Raw genomic sequence first — 27810 nt, 5'->3', positions numbered from 1 at the left:
AGAAAGACAAAACACTAGGATTTCAAACTAGGTTTTTGAGAAAAATCCGCAAAATACATGTATTTCTGAAGCCATAGCGACCCAATGTATGGCAAATCCTCTATAAATCTACTCGGCATCATGAAATTTGTTGCAAGATAAAATCTTTCCTATAGATTAAAGACATCCTATAAAAATAACAGTATTGTGAAACTATTGACAAATTGCATTCTCTACTGTGATCATCTTGGTAAATGTATTAATAATCTGTTGCTCATTTCCGCCACATTGTGCAGGGTTTACATGGTGAGAATCAAATGTGAGAGTAACAGCGTCACCCACAGTCGTTTGCAGAGCATCTTCAGCAGTCTGTTTCCCAAGGGGTCAAAGGTCGTCACACCTAAAGATGTACCTCTTAATTATTTCGTCAAAATGATCCAGTTTATTGCCAAGGTATGCATGTTAATGCTCCACATTGATTTTTTCTTCATAGAATTCAAATATCTCTTCAAAGAATTCAAATAAAATATTTCTGTCTGTAAAGACAAATATATGTAGGTAAGAAATTCTTTGTTGATAGGAAAGGCTGGATTTTGCCATGAAGGAAATCATTTTTGATCTGCTGTGTGTTGGGAGACCTGCCAAAATATTTCTGTCCCATGGACCCGAGGTCTGTACATTTCTGTGCCTTACTAAATCTCGATTGTCCTAGGAACGTTATCAGTTATAAGTACACGGAGACAGTGTTTTGTGTTGTATCATAGTTTGAAAATAATCTAACAGAAGTTACTTGCATGTCAATACTTAGTAGTTAATGCGATGTTCTGTTTTTTCAGAGGATGAGTATTGGTCTGCGGGCTTTCCTTGTGATAGCAGACAGTTTACAACAGAAGGACGGGGACCCGCCCATGCCTCAGTCACAGGCGACTCTCCCCTCAGGGAGCACAGTCAGGGTCAAGAGAACATTTCTCAACAAGATGCTGACAGATACCACAGCCAAGACTATTGGAATCGCCCACTATTACCCCCACATCCTGAAAGCATTTGATTCCATGCTTAGGGCACTGGATCTACAAGTGGGCAGACAACTCCTGCAGACCAAAATAGAAAATGTGGGCAAAGAACCCGAAGTCCTAATGGGGTATGCTATATAATGAAATTTTGAACATCGTTTTAGTTTATAGCATCTGAAAAGTAAGAGTAAAGTAGTTAGGAAAATGGAAGTAAGGAGTACTATTAATTTTGGTTGTTTATGTCAATCGATTACAGAGGAGAGAGAAAAGCAAAGATTGAGTTGTTCCGAACTTGCATCGCAGCCATCCCTCGACTGATCCCAGATGGAATGTCGGCTATGGAGCTTGTGGAGATGCTGAACAGACTGACGGTACATGTGGATGACACACTGAAAGGGTAGGCCAAAAAAAAAAACCCAACCAATCCCGAGGAAAACTAACACTTCAGTGCCTGGTGTGAAATACATAGCATAGGTAGGAGTGATTTGTATATTTTCATCTTTTTTAGCCACGCCTTCCAAGCTCTTCAGAACCTAATGTTGGAGTCACCTTCCTGGAGAGAAAATGTTATTAGAGGTAAATAGTCACTCCTTAATCTTTGAAGTCTAGCCAGAAATTTGTCATGCATGTAAATTTGATATGCTAAAACTTTTATAGTGTGAAACATTATTATGGTCTTGATATAATTCAATGTGCACAGTTAAATAAAAGCAATAAGATCATTTAATGCTCATTTGAAATATATGTGATTTTAGTGGAAAATCTGTCTCATGTGCATTTTAGGCCACCTTCATAACTCAGGTGATCTATGGCAATTTGTAATTGTCTATTGACATCCATCTTGCATTAACAATTAAATGTAACCAATTTCTACCCTGTAAGTACCTGGACATTTTTCATCAAATTTGATATGAAACTTTTGGGGGAATATTAAGGGGAATTAGAATTGTGAATTTTATGGTCACTGCATCCCTGGGGCCCAAGGAGTTGTGTGTGTATAGTCTTGATGGGCTAAGGAATTGTGTGTGATAGTCTTGATGAGCTAAGGAATTGTGTGTATAGTCTTAATGAGCTAAGGAGTTGTGTGTGTATAGTCTTAATGAGCTAAGGAGTTGTGTGTGTATAGTCTTAATGAGCTAAGGAATTGTGTGTGTATAGTCTTAATGAGCAAAGGAGTTGTATGTGTATAGTCTTGATGAGCTAAGGAGTTGTGTGTGTATAGTCTTGATGAGCTAAGGAGTTGTGTGTGATAGTCTTGATGAGCTAAGGAGTTGTGTGTGTATAGTGTTGATGAGCTAAGGAGTTGTATGTCTATAGTATTGGATGAGCTAAGGGAGTTGTGTGTGTATAGTCTTAATGAGCTAAGGAGTTGTGTGTGTATAGTCTTAATGAGCTAAGGAGTTGTATGTGTATAGTCTTAATGAGCTAAGGAGTTGTGTGTGATAGTCTTGATGAACTAAGGAGTTGTGTGTGTATAGTGTTGATGAGCTAAGGAGTTGTGTGTGTATAGTCTTGATGAGCTAAGGAGTTGTGTGTGTATAGTCTTAATGAGCAAAGGAGTTGTATGTGTATAGTCTTGATGAGCTAAGGAGTTGTGTGTGTATAGTGTTGATGAGCTAAGGAGTTGTGTGTGATAGTCTTGATGAGCTAAGGAGTTGTATGTCTATAGTCTTGATGAGCTAAGGAGTTGTGTGTGTATAGTCTTCATGAGCATAGATGCCTAACCAAAATTGTGAAATCCATTGCCTCTTAATTTTCATTTTTTTGAAAAAAAAATATGCAACACCTTATGTGACTGAGCAGCCCATAGAAAACTTATTATTATACCTCAGTCTGAGAATTCTATACAACGCGTAATCTGATTGGTTTAGACATTCATGTGCCAGGGATGACAAAACTTCATATCTCCCTCTCAAACATCATATCTCCCTATCTTATTTCACCACATGGGCAGCCTCATGCATTTTCCATGAATTTAACGTCAAGGTAGACGAAATGTATTATGACATCACAATAGATCCTAGTCATTCTACTTTCAAAGTTCGTACAGCACAAAATATTGCGTGTCTCTGATACACAGTTAAATCGCCAGCTTTTGGTTGATACAAAAACAAGCAAGTAAATCAGCATTCAAGGAGAATGGAAATACAAAAACTGGTTATCATATCACTGTATTTCGCTGTTTGTACCTACTAATACGTTGACGGCACGGTGTTACCATTAGGACGATCTCAGCTACATGCAATGTATAGATGAGCGGACTCCAATTTCAAATGCACTTTTGTAGTCTTGCTTTGTTTCGGTATAATAAACAATTTATTTCATGATAGTGAGGGAGATATGAAGATTTAGTCACCCAAGAAAAATCATATTCCCCTCGGGGAATATGATTTTTCTTGGGTGAATAAATCTTCATATCTCCCTCACTATCATGCAATAAATGTATATTGTTTATTACTCAGGTGAGTGAGTGTTAAGGCCCATGGGCCACTGTTTATCATGGAACTGACTAGATGAAAACAGTAACAGCAGTAATTTTTTTGGTCATCCTTTGTAGGTTTTGTGATGTTTATACAAAAGGAGATCAGTGATGTGACAAACCAGCTATTGGACAGCTCCTTGCGTCTGCTGATGCAGCTCCTGGTTCAGTGGAAGGCCAGCATGAACATGAACTACAAGGTGAATGCAATGCCTATTACTGAAAAGTACAATGAATGTGCCGTCAGACGGTTCAGATATTACACTGAATATGTAGTCAGCTGGTTCAGTTATGATACGGAATGTGTGGTCAACTGGTTTAATTTTTGCACTGAATGTGTCATCCGGTTTAAATATGACACTGGATGTTTAGTTCTCATAGATATGACACTGGGTGTGTAGTCGGTTGATTTAATTTAACATTAAAGTGATGAAGCATGAAATTTTCTTGATTTAGGATAAGAATGCAGGAGATGGTAATTATAATGTGCCATTGGTGAGACAGGAAGTGACTGATCTGAGCGTGCTCCATGAGGTGGAAGGACTAGCTTTGGTTATGATGTGCAGTGCAAGAGTTGTCACTCGGAAACTGGCAGTTCATCTACTCAAAGAAGTCCGCAACATCTTTAACTCTGCCAATACACAGGTACACAGAACTTCTTATGAGCAGGTTACAGAGATTAATCAATTATAGTAAAACATGTCAACAGCTGACATGCTTATAATGAATTAATGCTTACAGCGAAGTGATGTTTATTCTCTGTAGTTTTAAAACATATTATAAACTTATTGGATATAATAAATGACATTGATATAAGGAATCAGAATTGTTCATCCCCAGCAGTATGCTGTAAGCATGTTTTCTGTAATAGGAAGATATTGTCCTTAGATTTAAGAAATTCCAGTAAGATATATTAGTTACACAGTCAGTTTGGGACATAGGCAAGTCCCAAATGAATATGGATTTCCATTTCACACCATGGATGACTCCAACTTATGTCCCAAGCTGACTGTGTAACGAATTTATCCTGCTGAAGACCTTTAGAAAATTTGCTAAGATTTCAGTAACATCTTTGATAATCATTATTCCATTATTAAATTGAATTCTATATACATGTATTACATTGAAAATCATGTAATCACAATATCAAAACATCACAGTCAAAAATATGAACAACATTAAATAAACAAATCATGTATGTTGAAACTGAATGCAGACATATACTGAAAGAAAATACTTAAGCTATGGTAGCTGTCATACCAATATACCCTTTGATGGAGAAGGTGCATTGAAAATTCGGGGCGTCATGTGATTCGTTAGTGTCAAACTAATACACCCTCCATACACAGACATAATATTAAAAATTTCAGGGTGTCATGTGATTAGTTTTTATCCAATCATCTACAAATTTGTCTGAAGCGGGATAAAATGAATTATTGTTAAAGTAAATCAGCTTTACAGTTTCCTCAGGATTTCCTGTAAACAAATTATGCCGATGGGTATATCCAATGTCTGTGTTGTTGTGCTGTGGTCTTGTATTGTACAATTCTAATGTCATTATATTTTTCATTATTCATAACATTTCGTTGTCAGGGGAGTTTTGAACCTTGCCTCCTGGAGATGATTGACAGGTCTTGTGGTGATATCATAAAGAGGCTATTACCATCTCTCCCTCACTCAGAAAAGGTAATGTTATGCACACAAATGTTGACTAATACACATGTATATACAATACATGTTCATTGTTGATAATTTCAAGCATTTACTGTACTTAAAATGATCCAATCTTACATATCGTTCTGTATACTGTGGATTCATTTAAAGCCATGGATTTTACAGTTTTATTGGGAGGTGATTTCGTGGATAGTTGGGATTTTACAGTTTCATTTGGATGTAATTTCTTGGATAGTTGGGATTTTACAGTTTCATTTGGATGTAATTTCTTGGATAGTTGGGATTTTACAGTTTCTTAGGGGTGTAATTTCGGGAACTATTCCGAACACATCGTGTAAACTGTATTTGGTCGTGGTTTGAATTAAAGGGATGGGGGTGTTGGGGGATGTTACCCATGGAAAAAAATCCCCACAAAGTATAATGGTTCCACAGTACTTGAATTATCCAATCATACATATACTCTGGACTTAAATTGTCCAATCATGTATACTATATATTTCAATTGTCCAATCATACATATACTTTGTGTTTGAATTGTCCAATCGTACATATACTATGTATTTGAATTGTCCAATCAAACGTATACTATGTATTTGAATTGTCCAATCATACATATGCCATGTATTTGAATTGTGCAATTATACATATTATACTGTGTACTTAAACTGTCGAATCATATAATCATATTATACTGTGTACTTGAACTGTCCAATCATACATATTGTATTGTGTACTTGAATTTTTAGCCCCCTTTTGTGTTCACCATTTCTATTTTGTCTTCATTGGGCAAAGATGGCCAGACGCTAATTTTGAACTGGTATATTATTACATTGTGAGGGTGAAAAGGATTCATTGATTTTTTTTCTTTTTGTCAGTCTTTGATAATGACTTCATCCAACATTGACCTGACCTGGATTATTGACCGTGCAGCCTCAGTTTGGAACCCCACAAACATTGACCCCAAGATGTCCGAGCGGCACTGGTCAGCTGGAAAGGTCAGTCCCTGGATGAGGTGTGTAGCCATGTTTGTGTCCAGTGACTTTGGAATGACCGTTTGTCCACATGCAGTGGGAGCCTCCTGGCCAATCGTGTTCTCCAGACTTAGTAACGTCTACGCATTACTAGAGCCCAGGTATCATCAAATACATTTCCTATTTAAAGCATAAAGTTTTCTTTACAGTGAATGAAATATTTACAGCAATTAACAAATCTATAAACTCGTGTCTTATGATAAAAAATTTTTAAAAAAATATTGCAATTCATTAACTGCCATAGACATCATTTACTTGCCACACAAGTGATGTCATAGCCTGTTGAAAATATCAAAATAAAAAGTCTTGTTATTCGAACTTCCTTTTACTTCCAGGGAAATTGAAATATTGGGTTTCAAAACAAAATTTTTAGCCACTTTCTCTGTACGATATATGATTGTGTGTTGATTTTCATGCAGTTGATATTTCACATATTAAGCTCTCCCTTGCAGTACAATGATTAACGAAAACCGCACCTCCCTCTTACGATCTGGCACGTCCAACAAGAAGCCGACCACGGAGAAGGACCTTGTGATGGAATTGTGGCAGAATTATGTCATCCTGGCCTGTGCAGTGGCTCAGAAAGGAATTCCCCCACAGTTTAGATGTGCATCACCAGATCCAGGGTTAGTGAATTTCAAGATATCTAGCGGAAAGATTTATTTTATATATTTCACACTGGAAGATCATAGTACAGGTCATATGTTTATAAACCAAATGTTACACTGAGTTACAGTAAACCGAATGTTATAATGAGTTACACAAAACAGAATGTTATACTGAGTTACACTAAACCCAATGTTATACTGAGTTACACTAAACCCTATGTTATACTGAGTTACACTAAACTGAATGTTATACTGAGTTACACTAAACCCAATGTTATACTGAGTTACACTAAACCCAATGTTATACTGAGTTACACTAAACTGAATGTTGTACTGAGTTACACTAAACCCAATGTTATACTGAGTTACACTAAATCCAATGTTATACTGAGTTACACTAAACCCAATGTTATACTGAGTTACACTAAACCCAATGTTATTCTGAGTAACACTAAACTGAATGTTTTACTGAGTTACACTAAACCCAATGTTATGCTGAGTTACACTAAACCCAATGTTATACTGAGTTACACTAAACCCAATGTTATTCTGAGTTACACTAAACTGAATGTTATACTGAGTTACACTAAACCCAATGTTATACTGAGTTACACTAAACCCAATGTTATTCTGAGTTACACTAAACTGAATGTTATACAAAGTTACACTAAACCCAATGTTATACTGAGTTACACTAAACCCAATGTTATACTGAGTTACACTAAACCCAATGTTATTCTGAGTTACACTAAACCGAATGTTATACTGAGTTACACTAAACCCAATGTTATACTGAGTTACACTAAACCCAATGTTATACTGAGTTACACTAAACCCAATGTTGTACTGAGTTACACTAAACCCAATGTTATACTGAGTTACACTAAACCCAATGTTATTCTGAGTTACACTAAACTGAATGTTATACTGAGTTACACTAAACCCAATGTTATACTGAGTTACACTAAACCCAATGTTATATTGAGTTACACTAAACCCAATGTTATTCTGAGTTACACTAAACCCAATGTTATACTGAGTTACACTAAACCCAATGTTATACCGAGTTACACTAAACCCAATGTTATACTGAGTTACACTAAACCCAATGTTATTCTGAGTAACACTAAACTGAATGTTTTACTGAGTTACACTAAACCCAATGTTATACTGAGTTACACTAAACCCAATGTTATTCTGAGTTACACTAAACCCAATGTTATACTGAGTTACACTAAACCCAATGTTATGCTGAGTTACACTAAACCCAATGTTATACTGAGTTACACTAAACCCAATGTTATTCTGAGTTACACTAAACTGAATGTTATACTGAGTTACACTAAACCCAATGTTATACACAGTTACACTAAACCCAATGTTATTCTGAGTTACACTAAACTGAATGTTATACAAAGTTACACTAAACCCAATGTTATACTGAGTTACACTAAACCCAATGTTATACTGAGTTACACTAAACCCAATGTTATTCTGAGCTACACTAAACCCAATGTTATACTGAGTTACAGTAAACCCAATGTTATACTGAGTTACACTAAACCCAATGTTATATTGAGTTACACTAAACCCAATGTTGTACTGAGTTACACAAACCGAATGTTGTACTGAGTTACACTAAACCCAATGTTATACTGAGTTACACTAAACCCAATGTTATACTGAGTTACACTAAACCCAATGTTGTACTGAGTTACACTAAACCCAATGTTATACTGAGTTACACTAAACCCAATGTTATACTGAGTTACACTAAACCCAATGTTATTCTGAGTTACACTAAACTGAATGTTATACTGAGTTACACTAAACCCAATGTTATACTGAGTTACACTAAACCCAATGTTATATTGAGTTACACTAAACCCAATGTTATACTGAGTTACACTAAACTGAATGTTATACTGAGTTACACTAAACTGAATGTTATACTGAGTTACACTACACCCAATGTTATACTGAGTTACACTAAACTGAATGTAATACTGAGTTACACTAAACCCAATGTTATACTGAGTTACACTAAACCCAATGTTATACTGAGTTACACTAAACCCAATGTTATACTGAGTTACACTAAACCCAATGTTGTACTGAGTTACACTAAAACCAATGTTATACTGAGTTACACTAAACCCAATGTTATTCTGAGTTACACTAAACCCAATGTTATACTGAGTTACACTAAACCCAATGTTATACCGAGTTACACTAAACCCAATGTTATACTGAGTTACACTAAACCCAATGTTATTCTGAGTAACACTAAACTGAATGTTTTACTGAGTTACACTAAACCCAATGTTATACTGAGTTACACTAAACCCAATGTTATTCTGAGTTACACTAAACTGAATGTTATACTGAGTTACACTAAACCCAATGTTATGCTGAGTTACACTAAACCCAATGTTATACTGAGTTACACTAAACCCAATGTTATTCTGAGTTACACTAAACTGAATGTTATACTGAGTTACACTAAACCCAATGTTATACAAAGTTACACTAAACCCAATGTTATTCTGAGTTACACTAAACTGAATGTTATACAAAGTTACACTAAACCCAATGTTATACTGAGTTACACTAAACCCAATGTTATACTGAGTTACACTAAACCCAATGTTATTCTGAGTTACACTAAACCCAATGTTATACTGAGTTACACTAAACCCAATGTTATACTGAGTTACACTAAACCCAATGTTATATTGAGTTACACTAAACCCAATGTTGTACTGAGTTACACAAACCGAATGTTGTACTGAGTTACACTAAACCCAATGTTATACTGAGTTACACTAAACCCAATGTTATACTGAGTTACACTAAACCCAATGTTGTACTGAGTTACACTAAACCCAATGTTATACTGAGTTACACTAAACCCAATGTTATACTGAGTTACACTAAACCCAATGTTATTCTGAGTTACACTAAACTGAATGTTATACTGAGTTACACTAAACCCAATGTTATACTGAGTTACACTAAACCCAATGTTATATTGAGTTACACTAAACCCAATGTTATACTGAGTTACACTAAACCCAATGTTATTCTGAGTTACACTAAACTGAATGTTATACTGAGTTACACTAAACCCAATGTTATACTGAGTTACACTAAACTGAATGTAATACTGAGTTACACTAAACCCAATGTTATACTGAGTTACACTAAACCCAATGTTATACTGAGTTACACTAAACCCAATGTTATACTGAGTTACACTAAACCCAATGTTGTACTGAGTTACACTAAACCCAATGTTATACTGAGTTACACTAAACTGAATGTTATACTGAATTACACTAAACCCAATGTTATACTGAGTTACACTAAACCCAATGTTATTCTGAGTTACACTAAACCCAATGTTATACTGAGTTACACTAAACCGAATGTTGTACTGAGTTATAGTAAACTGAATGTTATACTGAGTTACACTAAACCCAATGTTATACTTCATGTATAGAGGTAACCTCTACAGTATGGCAAATGTAATAAAGGAGATGAGGTGTATATTTTCTGCAAGTGGATAGAATTAGGGTTGTAGGTGGATTAATGTTGGGATCCAAGTGGATAAATGAAGGCTTTAGGTGGAAAAGTAGAGTCCAGTGTTGTACATTGACACACTTCCACTTTAATTCTAATTCTAAGTCTGATTAAACATATTGCCGTGGACATGATCTGTATTATTGATTAATTAACTGTTAAGTCTTGGTCTGATTAAACATATTGCTGTGGACATGATCTGTATAAGTTAAGTGATTAACTGTCACACACTGCGCTGTTTTCTCAACAGATCATCCCCTGACAGTGCTGGTGGAGACAGCATCAAGAACAGTAACTCCTGCTCAGCCACAGCCCTGTTCCAGATGTTGATTCCTCTAATGAAGTGTGAAAATATTGACATGAGAGACACCATTGTTAATGGTTTAGGGTACACCAACCCGGCAGTCTTCAGGTAACAGAACACAGCATTACATTGTTAATGGTTTAGGGTACACCAACCCGGCAGTCTTCAGGTAACAGAACACAACATTACATTGTTAATGGTTTAGGGTACACCAACCCAGCAGTCTTCAGGTAACAGAACACAACATTACATTGTTAATGGTTTAGGGTACACCAACCCGGCAGTCTTCAGGTAACAGAACACAGCATTACATTGTTAATGGTTTAGGGTACACCAACCCAGCAGTCTTCAGGTAACAGAACACAACATTACATTGTTAATGGTTTAGGGTACACCAACCCGGCAGTCTTCAGGTAACAGAACACAGCATTACATTGTGAGTGAGCAAATGATGTGATATCTTCTGCACCTAAAAAGAATGCAGAGGGGAAAAAAAGCATTTCAAATCATAAAGTGGAAAATTTTCATGTTAATATAACACATATTTTTAATATCCAAAGGAACTACCATACATAGGGATACCCCCTTCCCACCCACCCCCACCTCCATGTTATTTTTGCCCATATGCATTGCAAAAAGCATAACAGCTCAATTTTCAATTTGCTTATTTCATTTCTTGCTTCTTGAAAGTAATGAATTTATATTCCTCCAGCTTTAAATCCACACATTTAGGATATAGGTGAAATAAAGTATGATCAAAAGTTTCCCAGTATACATAGAATGTTCTTATTTTGAGTGATTTGTTACATGTATGTAATGGTTGGTTTACTGACTTATATTGAGTGATTTGTTATATGTGTATGTAATGGGTGGTTTGATTGGTTACATGTATGTAATGGATGGTTTGATTGGTTACATGTATGTAATGGGTGGTTTGATTGGTTACATGTATGTAATGGGTGGTTTGATTGTGTCGCCTGCGTTATGCAGTGGCGACATATAGGGATCACTATCCGTCGTTTTGCGTCGTCCTGCATCGTCGTCTGGCGTCGTCGTCGTCACAAAAAATTTCTGTCACAGTTTTCTCAAGAACCACATGGGGCAACTCCCTGATATTTGGCACAGAGCATCACTGTGACCAACTGTATTGTGTAAGACATTTTCGAATCTGTCACTTATCAACTTCCTGTTTGCCGGGACTTAGAATTTTTTACAACAAAAAAATTTCGGTCACAGTTTTCTCAAGAACCACATGGGGCAACTCCCTGATATTTGGCACAGAGCATCACTGTGACCAACTGTATTGTGTAAGACATTTTCGAATCTGTCACTTATCAACTTCCTGTTTGCCGGGACTTAGAATTTTTTACAACAAAAAAATTTCGGTCGCAGTTTTCTCAAGAACCACATGGGGCAACTTCCTGATATTTGGCACAGAGCATCACTGTGGCCAACTGTATTGTGTAAGACATTTTCGAATCTGTCGCTTATCAACTTCCTGTTTAGTGACAAAAACCATTTCAATAATTTACTTTTTCAACATTATATGTGATATATTACATATAGAATGAACTAGCAGGCGACACATGTCTTCCGGGGAAGACTTAATACTGCGTTAGTTATATGTATGTAATGGGTGGTTTGATTGGTTACATGTATGTAATGGGTGATTTGATTTGTTACATATCTGTAATGGGTGATTTGATTGGTTACATGTATGTAATGGGTGATTTAATTTGCTACATGTATGTAATGTGTGGTTTGATTGCTTCCATGTATGTAATGGGTGATTTAATTTGTTACATGTATGTAATGGGTGGTTTGATTGGTTCCATGTATGTAATGGGTGGTTTGATTGGTTCCATATATGTAATGGGTGGTTTGATTGGTTCCATGTATGTAATGGTGGTTTGATTGGTTCCATGTATGTAATGGGTAGTTTGATTGGTTACATGTATGTAATGGGTGGTTTGATTGGTTCCATGTATGTAATGGGTGGTTTGATTGGTTCCATGTATGTAATGGGTGGTTTGGTTGGTTACATGTATGTAATGGGTGGTTTGATTGGTTCCATGTATGTAATGGGTGGTTTGATTGGTTACATGTATGTAATAGGTGGTTTGATTGGTTACATGCATGTAATGGGTGGTTTGATTTGTTAGGTTATGTAATGGATGATTTACTGACTTTTCAGGGAACTAATGGATGAGTTGGTGGGTTATCTGAAGGAAGCCATTGATAGAAAGGAGGGAAATTTCAAGCGCAGAAGAAAGAAGGACGTCCTGAGAGTGCAGCTGGCTCATATATTTGAACTGATGGCTGCAAACAAGACCTTTGCCCAAGCGTAAGATCATCCTTATTTAGTGATGAGACACAAAAGAATTTAGATGAAGTCAAGTTAAAAGAGAGTAGGATATGACTGCTACTGGATTTTTTCTGTCTATTTGATCATCTAGGGACTCGGGAGTGATTGATAAAGAGGAACACTGCCTTAACAAGATGTTTGTAGAGTACATTGACGGGGCTCGTCAGTACCTGGAGAGCGAGAGTGACAGGAATCTGCCTGATTTACAGGACATCAGGCTTCACTTCAGTCGATTTGTACGGGAACTCATCAGTAATACGCCAAGTATGTTAAACGAGCTTACTGCTATGATGTTGATGATATTAAGTATCGCCCTATATCTGATCACCTACAAATGATCAAACTAGGCCTATATGTTTGTGAAAGTAATATATAAATATTGCATGTAGTTGAGGGTAACATTAAAAATTTTCACCCCGAGAAAATCATTGTCAACTGAGGCGTAGCCGAGGTTGACAATGGTTTCTCGAGGGGTGGAAATTTTCAATGTTATATAAACAACAAAGCAGAAGGACTCTCATCTGTTTACATTTGATCAATCACTGTCATGCAATATTTGGTATACTGATGCAGGTATTCGTGTTAATTACAAAGGTTCAAACGACGTCGTCTAACAATCTACGTCGAACCGTACGCGCATAAATTTGACGCATGTGATAATCATTTATAATATCACCCGTTGTCAAGTAATGTTAACTGTTGCTAGATACTATCACCCTGGAGCGCGTGCTTTCTGTTCTCAGAGGGTAACAATATCTTTTTATGCCCCCGAGATCGAAGATCCGGGGACATATTGTTTTTGTCCTGTCTGTCATTTTGTAATTCTGTAAATCTGTAATTCTGTCATTCTGTCTGAAACTTTAACCTTGCTAATAACTTTTGAACAGTAAATGATAGAGCTTTGATATTTCACATGAGTATTCCTTGTGACAAGACCTCTCCGTTGGTATTAAGCCTTTTGACCTTGAAGTTTAACTTACTTTTAATTTTTTTTTACATTGGTCATAACTTCTAAATGGTAAATATTAGAGCTTTCATATTATACATAAGCATTTCTTTTGACAAGATCTTTCTACTGGTACCAAGATATTTGCCCTTGTGACCTTGGCCATCTTTGGAATTTGCCATTATCGGGGGCATTTGTGTTTCACAAACACATCTTGTTTCAAATGGTTTTCGACCAATCAGATTCGAGTATTTTACATGAAAGTATAATAAATGAATTTACTACAGATATATGTCTGTGAAAGTGAGGTAAATGTCATTTTTATGCCCTCGAGATCAAAGATCAGGGGACATATTGTTTTTGTCCTGTCTGTCATTCTGTAATTTTGTCATTCTGTCTGAAACTTTAACCTTGCTAATAACTTTTGAACAGTAAGGGATAGAGCTTTGATATTTCACATGAGTATTCCTTGTGACAAGACCTTTCCGTGGGTACCAACATTTTTTACCCCGTGACCTTGACCTTGGAGTTTGGCCTACTTTTTGAAAACTTTAACCTTGCTAATAACTTTTGAACAATAAGTGATAGAGCTTTGATATTTCACATGAGTATTCCTTGTGACAAGACCTTTTCGTGGGTACCAACATTTTTTACCCTGTGACGTTGACCTTGGAGTTTGACCTACTTTTTGAAAACTTTAACCTTGCTAATAACTTTTGAACAGTAAGTGATAGAGCTTTGATATTTTACATGAGTATTCCTTGTGACAAGACCTTTCCGTGGGTATTGAACCTTTTGACCTTGACATTTGACCAACTTTTTAATTTTTTTTTTACATTGGTCTTAAATTCTAAATGGTAAATATTAGAGCTTTCATATTGTACATGAGCATTTCTTTTGCCAAGATCTTTCTACTGGTACCAAGATATTTGCCCTTGTGACCTTGGCCATCTTTGGAATTGGCCATTATCGGGGGCATTTGTGTTTCACAAACACATCTTGTTTGTTCTGATTTCTTTCTCAATTTTCCCAGTGGAGTATAAACGTACTTTGCTGACCAGAGACCTGAGGTACAGTCTATTCCACCTGTTTGGGAATTGGAGCGGGAAATTTAGCCACACTATGGGTGATTCTACAGACAGAAGGTTAGACTACCATTACATATATAGTAAAACATGCTTATAGTGAAGTGCTGGGGATGAACAAAGATGATTCGATATAAATGTAATTTGTTATTTAATATCCAATAAGTTCATGATATGTTTTAAAACAATAGGGAATGATAATCACGTTGCTGTAAGCGTAAATTCATTATAAGCGTGTTCGCTGTAACCGTGTTTTACTGTATGTTAGTTTTTATGTACACACAAACTCTTGTGCCCCCTTTTTGTGAGTATTTTTACTTTTTAAGGGAAAGGACAGATTAAAATTTTATTGAAGATGAACTTGATATGCAATATACAAGGTTTTGGCTGATATGAGCCACTGCCTCAATTAAAACTTTTTTGACCTAATTTGTCTGTCCTTACATTTTTGAATTTGTGTAATTAGTCCCCTACCAGTTTGTAAATCCGAATTGGACTAAAGCTTTCTGCTCCATCTGTCTATCTCTCTGTCTGTTAGTCTGTCCTATATTGGTTTTCCAGACTTTTTTCCATTATGCTTGCATAGATTCACTTGAAACTTGCAGTGTACAGTACTTGGCCATAAGTAAATTCCCAAAGAAAATTTTCTCTTTATATATTTCATGTAAATCTATCTTTTTTCAAAATCTTCTCTTGGAGCCAATTTTGTAGAGAGATAACATTTCAATTCATAATGTTAATTTTTTTTAAAATTCCAAAATTACACATACTTATATAACGAGTATGTACTCTCAAGTTAAACTTCGTGTTAAAATTGTCATATCTTTACAATAGATTATTATATAATTATTCTGAAATTATTAGATGATACTGTGAATACTTCCGAGATCAGTGCTTTTTATACACCCGTCTTTAGACGGGACATATTATGGTACAGTGATGTCTGTACGTCCGTCCGTCTGTTCGGGGTTTTCTCTTTATAATTTCATTTCCCTTTCACATATGCTGAAACTTGCTGTGTAGCGTCTTTGTGGGTCACTCTAGATCATACTGCAATTTTGATCCATTTCAACCTTTTTATGCCCCCGAGATCGAAGATCGGTGGGCATATTGTTTTTGTCCTGTCTGTCATTCTGTAATTCTGTCTGAAACTTTAACCTTGCTTAATAACTTTTGAACAATAAGTGATAGAGCTTTGATATTTCACATGAGTATTCCTTGTGACAAGACCTTTCCTTGGGTACCAACATTTTTGACCCTGTGACCTTGACCTTGGAGTTTGACCTACTTTTTGAAAACTATAACCTTGCTAATAACTTTTGAACAGTAAGTGATAGAACTTTGATATTTCACATGAGTATTCCTTGTTACAAGACCTTTCCATTGGTATTAAACCTTTTGACCTTGACATTTGACCTACTTTTAATTTTTTTTTTTACCATTGGTCATAACTTCTAAATGGTAAATATTAGAGCTTTCATATTGTACATGAGCATTTCTTTTGACAAGATCTTTCTACTGGTACCAAGATATTTGCCCTTGTGACCTTGGCCATCTTCGGAATTGGCTATTATCGGGGGCATTTGTGTTTCACAAACACATCTTGTTTCCAGGAGTTTTGCCCCTTAATTTGGAAATGATTATTATATGGAGGGTACATAATTTGTCCGCCCTACTCCCCCCACAGTTTTCAAGTGAGGACCTTCTTATTTTGTGGAGTGTTTGTATGGGTATTGAAGATGTGCACGTGGGATGGATTTTGATTTTCTACAATTTTTGAAAAAATTACAGGTTTTTGAACTTAGTCTATTTGGAAATTAATATTCTATGGAGGGTACATAATTTGTCCGCCCAACTCCTCCTACAGTTTTCAAGTGAGGACCATCTTATTTTGTGGAGTGTTTGTATGGGTATTGAAGATGTGCATGTGGGAAAGGATTTTGATTTTCTTCCATTTTTGAAAAAAATACAGGTTGTTGAACTTGGTCCATTTTGAGGAAATCTCGATTTTTAAGTTAAGACCCTTTGTTCATATGAAAGTTTGTCACAGCCTCATGATGGCTGATACTACCTGAAGCAAAGTTATACAAATTATAGCACAAGAAAAACACCCTATGTAAGCATTTCACGGGCGTATTATGTACCGTTTGCGGTACTCTTGTTATTTCATCAAAATTGATAAAGAAATGCATTCAGAAAAATTGTTTGAAGACATATGGTTTTGTATGAAATATATAGTGGAAATTTTCTTTGGGAACTTACTTATGGCCAAGTACTGTAGTTTCAGAGTGGCCAACTGCAAATTAAGTTTGAATTTCGTAACATTTGATGGACAAGTTTTAAAGAAATTGATTTTAATGTTTTTATTCATCGAGATTGTGCTCTGATGGAAATGCGGTAAAATTAGGACGTCTAAATAGAGGCAGTCGATGAGCTTTGATCACTGATATTGTAAAAAAAAAAAACTTCATTGATTTGACTTTTCAAGTTCATTAATCACAAAAGGTCCATATCAATGAAAATATATGTAAAATCTGTCAATTGCGCGAGTGTTCTTGTGTAGTCTGTGAGCAAAGTCTGATGCGTTGGCAGTTCTCAATTTACCGCATTCCTTTAGTTGCGTGTATTCAAAATTGAAATAAATTATAGTAAATAGTATTTTGAAGTACTTAACATATAGGTATGAATGTTATATCGGTGTGTTGTTTTGTGTCCCATTTGCACGATTGTTTAAATATTTCCCCCACTTAATTTGTTCAAAGACTACTATTTCATCCCTGATAAAAATTACATGCGTCAACAGTATGAACAACAAAACATTAAATTAATTCGACACTGGTAAACATGGTGACTTGGTGCCAATGTATCGGGTCACAGTTCAAGGTCAAACAACATCAAATTTACATTTCCTTAAGCATGAACCTTTCTTAAGTAACAGACCTCATTAATGATGCAAAAAATCCCTTCCTCCAGGGTACTGGCACGAGGGACATTGAAGTGCCCTTGCACTGGCATACTGATTTTGGTGAAGGTGGTTTCAAATTTTATTCAAAAGAAGGACCATACAATGTTCCACTAGGAGATAAGTTTTACAAAGAAAACATCTTGGAAACCCATGTAGAAGGCTTCAGTTTGTCAGATGTAGATGTTGATTTATATCACTCAAGAATAAAAGCCCCGAAGTTATGAGACTCATTTCTCAGTAAGAGCAAAATGACTCGGGTGAGCATTGTGAGCCATGGGTCTCTTTCTCATGTTTGTGTACCACACTTGGCTATTTTGTCCTGTTGATCAATTTGTCAGTGGCCGAGTGGTTAGGCTGTCAGACTCTCGATCGAAAGGTCGTGGGTTCGAGTCCTGGCCGCGGCAGGGCTGACGTTGTGTCCTTGGGAAAGGCACTTTACATGAATTTCCTCACTCCACCCAAGTGTAAAAGGGGTACCTGGCTATAGACAGTGAAAGATATTGTTAGAATGTTAGTGCTCTAACGCTTATAATGGCAGCTTGCACTGTATGCTTCCTAGGAGGCTGAGAAAGTTCTAGATTGATATAAGGTCTGCCGGGGTAATAATGTACATTGATAATTGTAAAGCGCTTTGAGCAGCATACGCTGGATAAGGCGCTATATAAAACCAATCATTATTATTATTATTATTATTATTGTCCAAACTTTTAACCATCTCAACTGTTTATCGTATATACGTGCCTATAAGTTGGATTTTTGGGAGTTAAAAGTTGGTCCAAAACTCTATATTCGATTAATAGGCGAGTCCTAAGAAGATTAGCATTTTTCTGGACAGCGTAATGTAGAGTATTTTTAAACAACTTCATACTCCGATGATTATCAGATTAACGTTGACTGGACATATCATATTATTCATGTATTCTAAGATTATATGTAAAAAGTACAAGTATTTACATATTTTAATGATTTTATTCATCTTAAGTGTATATAATCGAAATTGATTTGTTGTAAAAATGAATAAATATCAGCACATTTCACAAAATATTATTTGAAACGGGTGAAAACGTTGGAAATTGTCAACCGATTCTTGAAAAAAGTTATACTGACTTACAAGTGTGTCAATGGCAAATCCCTCCAAAATAGCCTACAAAATATACACCCGACTTATAGGCGAACCAAACTATAGGCGAGTATATACGGTATCATTACAAATGGTCACTCTTGGGGGGGATTTGTGTTTATCAAGCACATCTTGTTAGAACTGTACATAAGGTTTATGTGTGTTTGTTAATTACAGAGTCTCCAAGGAGGAGATAACTGTGTTGGAGTTGTCTGCTGTAAAAGCCATGTCCGCTGTCTTGTGTTGCGGACCCGTGTTTGATCCGAACGGTCTAAACGACGACGGATACATCTACCAATGGGCCCACATGCTGCTCAGTTCTCATGAGGACAGGGTACGTCTACTCACAGCTAAATAGAACGGGGTTTTCTGGACTAACTCGAAATATAAAAATATCGGCACTAATGTAGATTTGACTCATTTCTTTAAGAACACAGTGTGACTTTGCCATTACTTAGAAATACTCAGATGTTAGCTTTGTGTAAAGATTGCTTTTCTGTTGAAGTAAATATTTCTGTTGATTAATTTTCAGCTGTCAATTTCTCATATTTAAGTGGTTTAATTATTTAGTAAATTCAAAATTTCGTAAATCTATAGTAAATGTTTTGGCATATCTTCAAAGTTATATAGACAAAATATGAACATCACTAGGAAGGTACTGTCTTGTGCATTCCTGATGTTCAAAGCATTATTATAGGATTAAACATTCTTTTTGAAGAATTTATCGATGTGTAAACTCCGGACATTTTACTCACAAACTGAATAAAAGTGCGAAGCACTTTTATGTTAAGTTTGTGAGTAAAATGTCTGGAGTTTACACATCGATAAATTCTTCAAAAAGAATGTTTGATTCTTATAATTCCAATTCATTCACTTTATTAAAAATTGCAAAAGTTTGAATAGTTTCCATGCACTATGTTATTTGTTTTCAGACGTGTATGAATACATCGCGTTTTCGGATTTATTGATGTATAAACTCTTGTTCAGCTTTATTTTTGTCCAATCAAAACAATTGTAATAAATAACATTGGAATTATAAGAAGTTAAATATAGACAGTTCATAATCTATCTCACAATAATCATTATCCATCAAACTAATACTGGTTAATAGCAATTTACAATGCACCATTTACTAGATAAGACCTCACAAGTTTGTAGAGCTACAAAATGAAGTGTGAAGGGTTATAGGAGGTTGTGGTTGATAGTGATTCAGTACCTGACACAGTCACGATAGACTTGAGAGTTAGTCTAGGAGGACTTTGTGTGGGCTGGGTCGCTGTCAGGTGACTGGGGACTACTAATTTATATAATTGTCTAACACAGATCAAAGAACAGGTAAGAAAGCATGCCTCCTCTTCTTGTGCTGTAGGCTTCTCCGCAGGATTGAATGCCCCTTCTGCAATTGTAGATTGTTTTATTTATTATAAACATTTTTGTATTGGTTTAAATGTTTTTGTCGTTCATTTTCAGTTTGTCTCGAAATCAAATGTGGGAAATTTACCCACATGCAATGCTCCACACTGTGAATAGTATTGAATTTTTCTCGAGGCATTTTAATTTGGGAAAATAAGAAGAAAATGAAATAATGATCTTGTAAACATATCAATTTACCAAGGTATTTATTTCACATTGTAAAAAGTTGATAGCCTTCAAAGAGGTTTTTAGACTTGGTTGAATTTTAGAATTATCGCATGAGCTATGCAGATTCATCCATGATTTTGAATTTCTCAAAAAGTTAATTTTGTTGAAAATAACATGCATTTTATTGTGGTCACATTTTGTGTCTACATCATGCTTATTTTCTGCCACTGGAGTTCCTTTCTTTATTACACCTAAGTTTTTGTCAGCATGACACATTCACAGTCTGTCAGTATAAATGTATGTAGCTATATGTAGAATGGCAAGTTATCTAAGATCATAGAAAAATGTAACAACTTTTCACAGCCTGTCAGTATTGATGTATGTAACTGTTATCTTAGATCATAGAAAAATGTAACAACTTTTCATATCTTACAGCTCATTAGAATGCTCTCATAGTCTATAGATAATGCCATACTATGATTTCTCCTGAATTTTTATTTGTAGCCATATACCCATGTAGGTATATAGGTACAGAAGTTAAAGAAAGGAACAGATTTGTAGAATAATATTTAAAAAGAAAAGGGATTCCTTGCATATTTTTATTTATTTTGAATTTTTGTTTACAGCCATAGTGTTACAAATGTTTAAAAAAGAAAAAAAGAACATATTTTCAGAATACTATTTGACAAGAAGACGGATTATCTGATTTCAAACTATTTTTCTTATTGACAAAATGTTTTACATGTAGTAAAGAAAATAATCATTTTGCGAAATCAGTCTGTAACTTCATGTCATTACACAATGTCATATTTACAGTGGAGATTTCTTGTGTGTAATGAAATAAATCCCATTTCATCTCCATGTAATACACCTGTGATCTTGTCCAGTTTAACTCTGTTTCTTTTTCTTTTTGGCACAGATTTATGAGCTGGCCAAGGAAACAGTGGTGCTCTTGTTGGATTTTAACCCTGACACCAGCGGACTGCTGGATTGGGTGATTGATCGTTGTTACACAGGGGCTTATGAAGTGGCAGACGGATGCTTCAATGCCCTCGCGGCAGTCTTCCAATCAAAGTAAGAAAACAGCCTGAGATTTGTAAACCTTATTGACAAAGTAAACAGTCATTTTATGTGCATATAACGACAAATGAATAAATATTATGGTATCAAAGATATTATAAGGTGGGAAGAATGTTGTTTTCCTAAATATGGGCATTTTATTTTGATACAGAGAGTATCCTTGTGACCATGTGGCCATGTTAAACCTTGCCCTGCTGAACGTGGGAAGCCCGCGGATGCAGACCCACGAGACTGCGGTACAACTGCTTCATCTCCTTGACACACGCTTCTTCCAGGAACCGGTCTTCTACACAGAATCCACGGCCGAGGATGTTAATACCGCACGTCTGCCATTAAACGACATCTTCCTCTCTGTGTCTTACTGCCATGCTCAGATGAGTTTGTCTGAACAACTTGCCAAATTCCATCCAGAAATCACGCTGGATATGTTTTCTGGTGAGTATGTGACGGCTCTTATTGAGGGCTGTGAAGGTGAAGGCTCAGAATTTATCTATGCTATGTGTCAAGTTAAAAATGATGGATGTGTGGAGAGAGAGTAGGAAACTGATGCATACTGCAGAAACAAACTGTGTAATATAAAATTGATGCAGGTCATGATATTGTATTCAAAGAGAATAAAACTATGATGTTTTTTGTTTTAGAAATAACTCACCGATTCCAGACAGCCAAACCATCAGTCAGACAAACACTGCTTAGGTATCTGTTACCATGGTTACACAACATGGAGTTAGTGGACCCCTCTCTGCCTCAGGCCAGTCCACTGAGTAACTTCCTGACTCGTCTCCATGACAACCAGGTGGAGACCTACAAACCCCCACTGAAGGGTGAAGGGTGGGGTTCCCCAGAGGCCACAAAAATGGTGCTGAACAACCTGTTTTACATCACTGTCAAGGTGAATATTATTTATAAAATATGATGAATTTTCATTGCATAATTTCTGAAAATATGAGTTTGTACATGTCATTTATAAACATACACCATTATGATGTCACAGGTAAGTGTATTTTCATGTTGTTTCATGGTTTGAGGAAAAATAAAATGCCTTTCTTTTGATTGGTCAGTTTGGAGATGATCATTATCGAGAGATAGAGGAGCTGTGGGCAGCTCTGGTTATTGGTTGGCCAAACAATTTGAGGGTCATCATCCACTACCTTGTCATCTTAACCAATATGGCTGCTGCTGAACTATTGCCATTTGTAAGTGAGATTTTGTTTTGGTGACATTTAGAAAAATGTTTTTATAGCTTTATCCTTTACTTACTGTTGTATAATTCAATGTTTAGGCAAAGAGAGTTGTGAGTTACTTGGGGCGAGCTCGACCTGAGCGTTTGGTTGATGAGCTAATGAATGAGTTACAGACCGTTGAAACACTCAACATGACAATTGAGCGCACTCAGACGCCCCCGTATTTCAGACTTTCTCAGATAAAGCGTAACCCCATCACTGTCAACACGACAGACGATGAAAAATTGGAGACACATCCTGGTGATGCTCCACTGGAGAAGGGAACTCTTCACACCAAAAGACACAGCGCCAATGAAGACTTGCCAAGCGACAGGTGAACTGTACTACTGTGCTTTTATTTTCCATCTTTTAGATTAAATGTATCAATGTTTTCATTTGTTTAACTGAACATTTCAGTACACCGCAAACGGAGTCCACCACTTCCCTGCGAAGTGTGTCCAGTACATCGTCATCACAAGATCAGTTCCTACTGGGTAAATTCAGTTATTACAAGATCAAATCCTATTTGGTAAAATCAGTTATTACAAGATCAAATCCTATTGGGTAAAATCAGTTATTACAAGATCAAATCCTATTGGGTAAAATTATTTATTACAAGATCAAATCCTATTGGGTAAAATCAGTTATTACAAGATCAAATCCTATTGGGTAAAATCAGTTATTACAAGATCAAATCCTATTGGGTAAAATTATTTATTACATGATCAAATCCTATTGGGTAAAATCAGTTATTACAAGATCATATCCTATTGGGTAAAATCAGTTGATATTCCCCACCACTCCAATGTAATGTAATGGTCATAACTTACAGATGACCTTATGATTTTGGTCAGTAGATCCAGATCATACTGGTCAACACATGAAAATGTCCTGATTGTTGCTAATTAAATGTCATCAAGGAAACTTTAATGACATGATGTGTCTGCCCTAGAGGTACATGTTTGAAAAAGAAAATTTCGATAGGGTGGATTAATTTCTGTATCTATTTTGACTGTAGATGAGGAAATCCATCTGCCCGGCCCCTCGCCTGCTAGGGCCTCGGAGAACAGACGTAGTGAATCGCCTGTCCCTTACCCTCTACCCATGCCAGCCTATGGGGGATACTTTGCTCCTCTGTCAGAGTACCTGCCAGAGAGTCTTCATCCCACCCCAGGATTTCATCGGTATGAAGAAAAGTGAATCACGACAATGAATAGGAATTTATCAATGTCCCTTTGCTTACATGATATAAATGGTTTATATTGTGAATTGAAATCTTGTCATTTCAGGAGCAACATAGCAGTGATGTTTTTGTCGGATCTGGTGTTGGATGGTCTAGAGATTGACTGGTCGGCTCATTTGCCGTTAATGTTACATGTCATTTTCTTAGGTAAGTCAGAAATCCAGTGTTGGTCAGAAACAGCTACATGTGATGTTCCATGGTTTGCTCAGCATATATTAGTGGCTTTGTTCATTACCCATGTGTTGTTTTCCAGGGTTGGACCACATGAGAGCCATGGTGTATGAACACTGTAAAAAACTGTTAGAGAACCTGATCCTCTTGGCCTCAGCGCAGGAAGGTCAGAATATTGCCAGGATGTTACTGGGTTATCGTAGTAACATCTCTGACACTCTTAAACTCATAGCCGAGGACAGAGAAGGGCCTGGAATTCTGGGTAATTACGATGTAGTACAGTACAATACAGCAATAAGTACAATTTCACACTTATCAGACTTTCCGCTGTACAAACTAATCAGATTTTATTCACTAAGTGCATGATAATTTGTAGAGAGCAGCACAGAGGATCCAATCTCTAGGTCCACCATTAGTGTGGAGAGCAGGGACAGCAACCAGACGCTGATTCCTGATGTTGCCATAGCAACAGAGCAACTTAGTGACCCAGATTCATTTAACACAGTGGAAGATATTGTCAAAGCTATTTTGGATTTCATGGAGAGCAGGTTTAGTAATATTTAGAGTAACATTTAGATATTGTCAAAGCTACAGTCTACTCCAGATATATTGAAATTCAGGGGACTGACCTGAATTGTTATCCTAAGATCAATTTAACTGATGTTGAACTATATAAAAAATATTGCTGAGGATTTATTTTCAATTCAATATAACAGGTAGCTCAATATACACAACTTCAATATAATTGGAGTAGACTACTTCAATATAACAGAGAGTTCAATGTAAGTGACTTCAATATAAGTGGAGTAGACTGTATTTTGAATTTCACGGAGAGCAAGTACTCTTTAAAGTAATATTTAGAGACTGTGTAAGTTATATTCTGTCTTTAGAAATTTATCAAAATTTTATTTTGATACACAGACGGGGTCGCCCGCTCTGGAGCTGTGAAGACATTACACCAAGAACCTTGAAAACACAGAGCGCATATCAACTCGAGTTCTTCCTGAAGTGTGTGGTCAAGTGCTTCAAAGAGTTGTCTCCCATTGCCCTTGTTGAACAGAGATGGTCACATGTTGCCCTGCAGCTGGCTTTGTCGTGCTCCTCCAGACACTATGCTGGAAGATCTTTTCAGGTAGAGGAAACATGATTCTAAACAGTGTATCGTGCTTTGTCATGAAAATATTCTTCTACTGAGGAGAAAATGTACTGACTGTGTAGCTCTTCCATGTTTTGAATTTTGTAGGTGCTGCGAGCTCTGCACATCAGGCCTACCACCCAAATGTTGTCAGACATCTTGTCTCGTTTAGTGGAGACGGTGGCAGAACAGGGAGAGGACATGCAGGTAAAAAAAAAATATACAAAGTGAAAAGACTATGTTGCTGTAAGGGGGGGGGGGGGGGGGGGGGGGGGCTAATTTTCATGGGCACTCTATTCTTATGAATTTCAAACTGTAATGAAATACAAAATGTATGTGATGTTTCCATATACAAAAACAATCTCACAAAATTACATTCCAACAAAACTGTATGATCTTAGTGATCCAAGAAAATTGGCCCCCATGAATTTGAATGATTACTCATTGTATGAAATTGTTGTGATTTGCTTTCGAATGACTTTAATCCTTACTTTACAGGGTTATGTCACAGAGATTATTCTAACACTAGAAGCTGCTGTTGACAATTTGGATATCGAAATGCGTCCCATAGACTACATGAGAGAGATTTTTATGTCAACTCCAAACTTGGCCAAGGAGTACACAGAGGGTAGAAAAGGGTCACTAATGGCCCCACGACAAGCTATTCCCCACCACGCACGCAGCACAAGTTACTCTGTGACTGGTCCCCCACACAGATCAACACACCGTTAGTAATCTGTTAACAGGGTCAATTGTTAAAAATCTAAATAATTAATTTTTCTATGAAAGAAGCAGTCTGTATTCACACTTTAACATGAATTGGTGTGACTCTCATAATGACATTAATAACATTGAATTCTGCAGTGTGCTTGATTGTGGTGCGAGTTGTTAGTCTAGTTTGGAATTCTCGAGTTAACGCTGTGTGGATCTGATTTAACATTATGAAATATATTTCACATGGCTATCTCTGCCCATCAGGACACTTGCTTATTTTAACACTGCCTTCATTAGTTGACCTCCGGTTCCGAGCCAGTACAGACATAGACAGACTGAGATCCAATATTCCCCGCTCCAGAAGTGCCCAGTCTTTAAAGAATGCTGACCAGGGTGGGACAGAGGACAAACTGACCATTGTAGCCCAGATGTTTTGGATAGCTGTGTCCCTGCTCGAGTCAGATTACGAGTATGAGTTTCTGTTGGCTGTGCAGCTTTTACAGAGAGTAAGTAAATTAATAATGGCTTGCTTTATCTTATCTTCTTTTGAAATTCCTGATCACTTTATTATATACATGTTGTTGAGGCATATCAGATATCTAGCAGAACAATGTTTTAAGTCTTTTTTTCTATATTTACATTTAGATTCTTCAGCATATTCAGCCAGAGAGATCTGAGTGTCGGGAGAGGCTGGAGAAAATCCAGCAGCAAATCAAGTGGACCAACTTCCCAGGGGTCCAAACTCTACTGCTCAAGGTAATATCCACAGGTCCAAACTCTACTGCTCAAGGTAATATCCACAAACTCTACTGCTCAAGGTAATGTTTACAAACTCTACTGCTCAAGGTAATGTTTACAAACTCTACTGCTCAAGGTAATGTCCACAAACTCTACTGCTCAAGGTAATGTTTACAAACTCTACTGCTCAAGGTAATGTTTACAAACTCTACTGTTCAAGGTAATGTTTACAAACTCTACTGCTCAAGGTAATGTCCACAAACTCTACTGCCCAAGGTAATATCCACAAACTCTACTGCTCAAGGTAATATCCACAAACTCTACTGCTCAAGGTAATGTTTACAAACTCTACTGCTCAAGGTAATATCCACAAACTCTACTGCTCAAGGTAATATCCACAGGTCCAAACTCTACTGCTCAAGGTAATATCCACAGGTCCAAACTCTACTGCTCAAGGTAATATCCACAGGTCCAAACTCTACTGCTCAAGGTAATATCCACAGGTCCAAACTCTACTGCTCAAGGTATTATCCACAGGTCCAAACTCTACTGCTCAAGGTAATATCCACAGGTCCAAACTCTACTGCTCAAGGTAATATCCACAGGTCCAAACTCTACTGCTCAAGGTAATATCCACAGGTCCAAACTCTACTGCTCAAGGTATTATCCACAGGTCCAAACTCTACTGCTCAAGGTAATATCCACAGGTCCAAACTCTACTGCTCAAGGTAATGTTTACAAACTCTACTGCTCAAGGTAATGTCCACAAACTCT

General features: G+C 36.6%; 1 protein-coding gene across 5 annotated transcripts in view; it reads left to right on the top strand.

Annotated features, from left to right (window-relative positions):
• Nucleotides 1–27810, top strand: part of LOC125680606 (protein furry-like) — a 76357-nt gene that overhangs the window by 21229 nt on the left and 27318 nt on the right. For all 5 annotated transcript variants that reach the window (XM_048920285.2, XM_048920287.2, XM_048920288.2 and 2 more), the window contains 30 exons: nt 276–432; nt 560–649; nt 816–1120; nt 1249–1389; nt 1501–1568; nt 3550–3671; nt 3928–4116; nt 5065–5157; nt 6021–6277; nt 6629–6802; nt 10617–10778; nt 12865–13014; nt 13127–13299; nt 15015–15126; nt 19329–19485; nt 21652–21806; nt 21964–22247; nt 22454–22704; nt 22874–23008; nt 23095–23369; nt 23453–23529; nt 24054–24219; nt 24325–24425; nt 24532–24711; nt 24826–24997; nt 25371–25581; nt 25693–25791; nt 26083–26311; nt 26596–26804; nt 26944–27054. In XM_048920285.2, the coding sequence (XP_048776242.2) occupies nt 276–432; nt 560–649; nt 816–1120; nt 1249–1389; nt 1501–1568; nt 3550–3671; nt 3928–4116; nt 5065–5157; nt 6021–6277; nt 6629–6802; nt 10617–10778; nt 12865–13014; nt 13127–13299; nt 15015–15126; nt 19329–19485; nt 21652–21806; nt 21964–22247; nt 22454–22704; nt 22874–23008; nt 23095–23369; nt 23453–23529; nt 24054–24219; nt 24325–24425; nt 24532–24711; nt 24826–24997; nt 25371–25581; nt 25693–25791; nt 26083–26311; nt 26596–26804; nt 26944–27054 (5005 nt within the window). The remainder of the gene's footprint in view (nt 1–275; nt 433–559; nt 650–815; nt 1121–1248; nt 1390–1500; nt 1569–3549; nt 3672–3927; nt 4117–5064; nt 5158–6020; nt 6278–6628; nt 6803–10616; nt 10779–12864; nt 13015–13126; nt 13300–15014; nt 15127–19328; nt 19486–21651; nt 21807–21963; nt 22248–22453; nt 22705–22873; nt 23009–23094; nt 23370–23452; nt 23530–24053; nt 24220–24324; nt 24426–24531; nt 24712–24825; nt 24998–25370; nt 25582–25692; nt 25792–26082; nt 26312–26595; nt 26805–26943; nt 27055–27810) is intronic.

The sequence above is a fragment of the Ostrea edulis genome, chromosome 2, assembly GCF_947568905.1.
Source record: "Ostrea edulis chromosome 2, xbOstEdul1.1, whole genome shotgun sequence".
Lineage (NCBI taxonomy): Eukaryota > Metazoa > Mollusca > Bivalvia > Ostreida > Ostreidae > Ostrea > Ostrea edulis.
The sequence above is the reverse complement of the archived record's forward strand: the minus strand, read 5'-3'. Positions and strand labels throughout refer to the sequence as shown.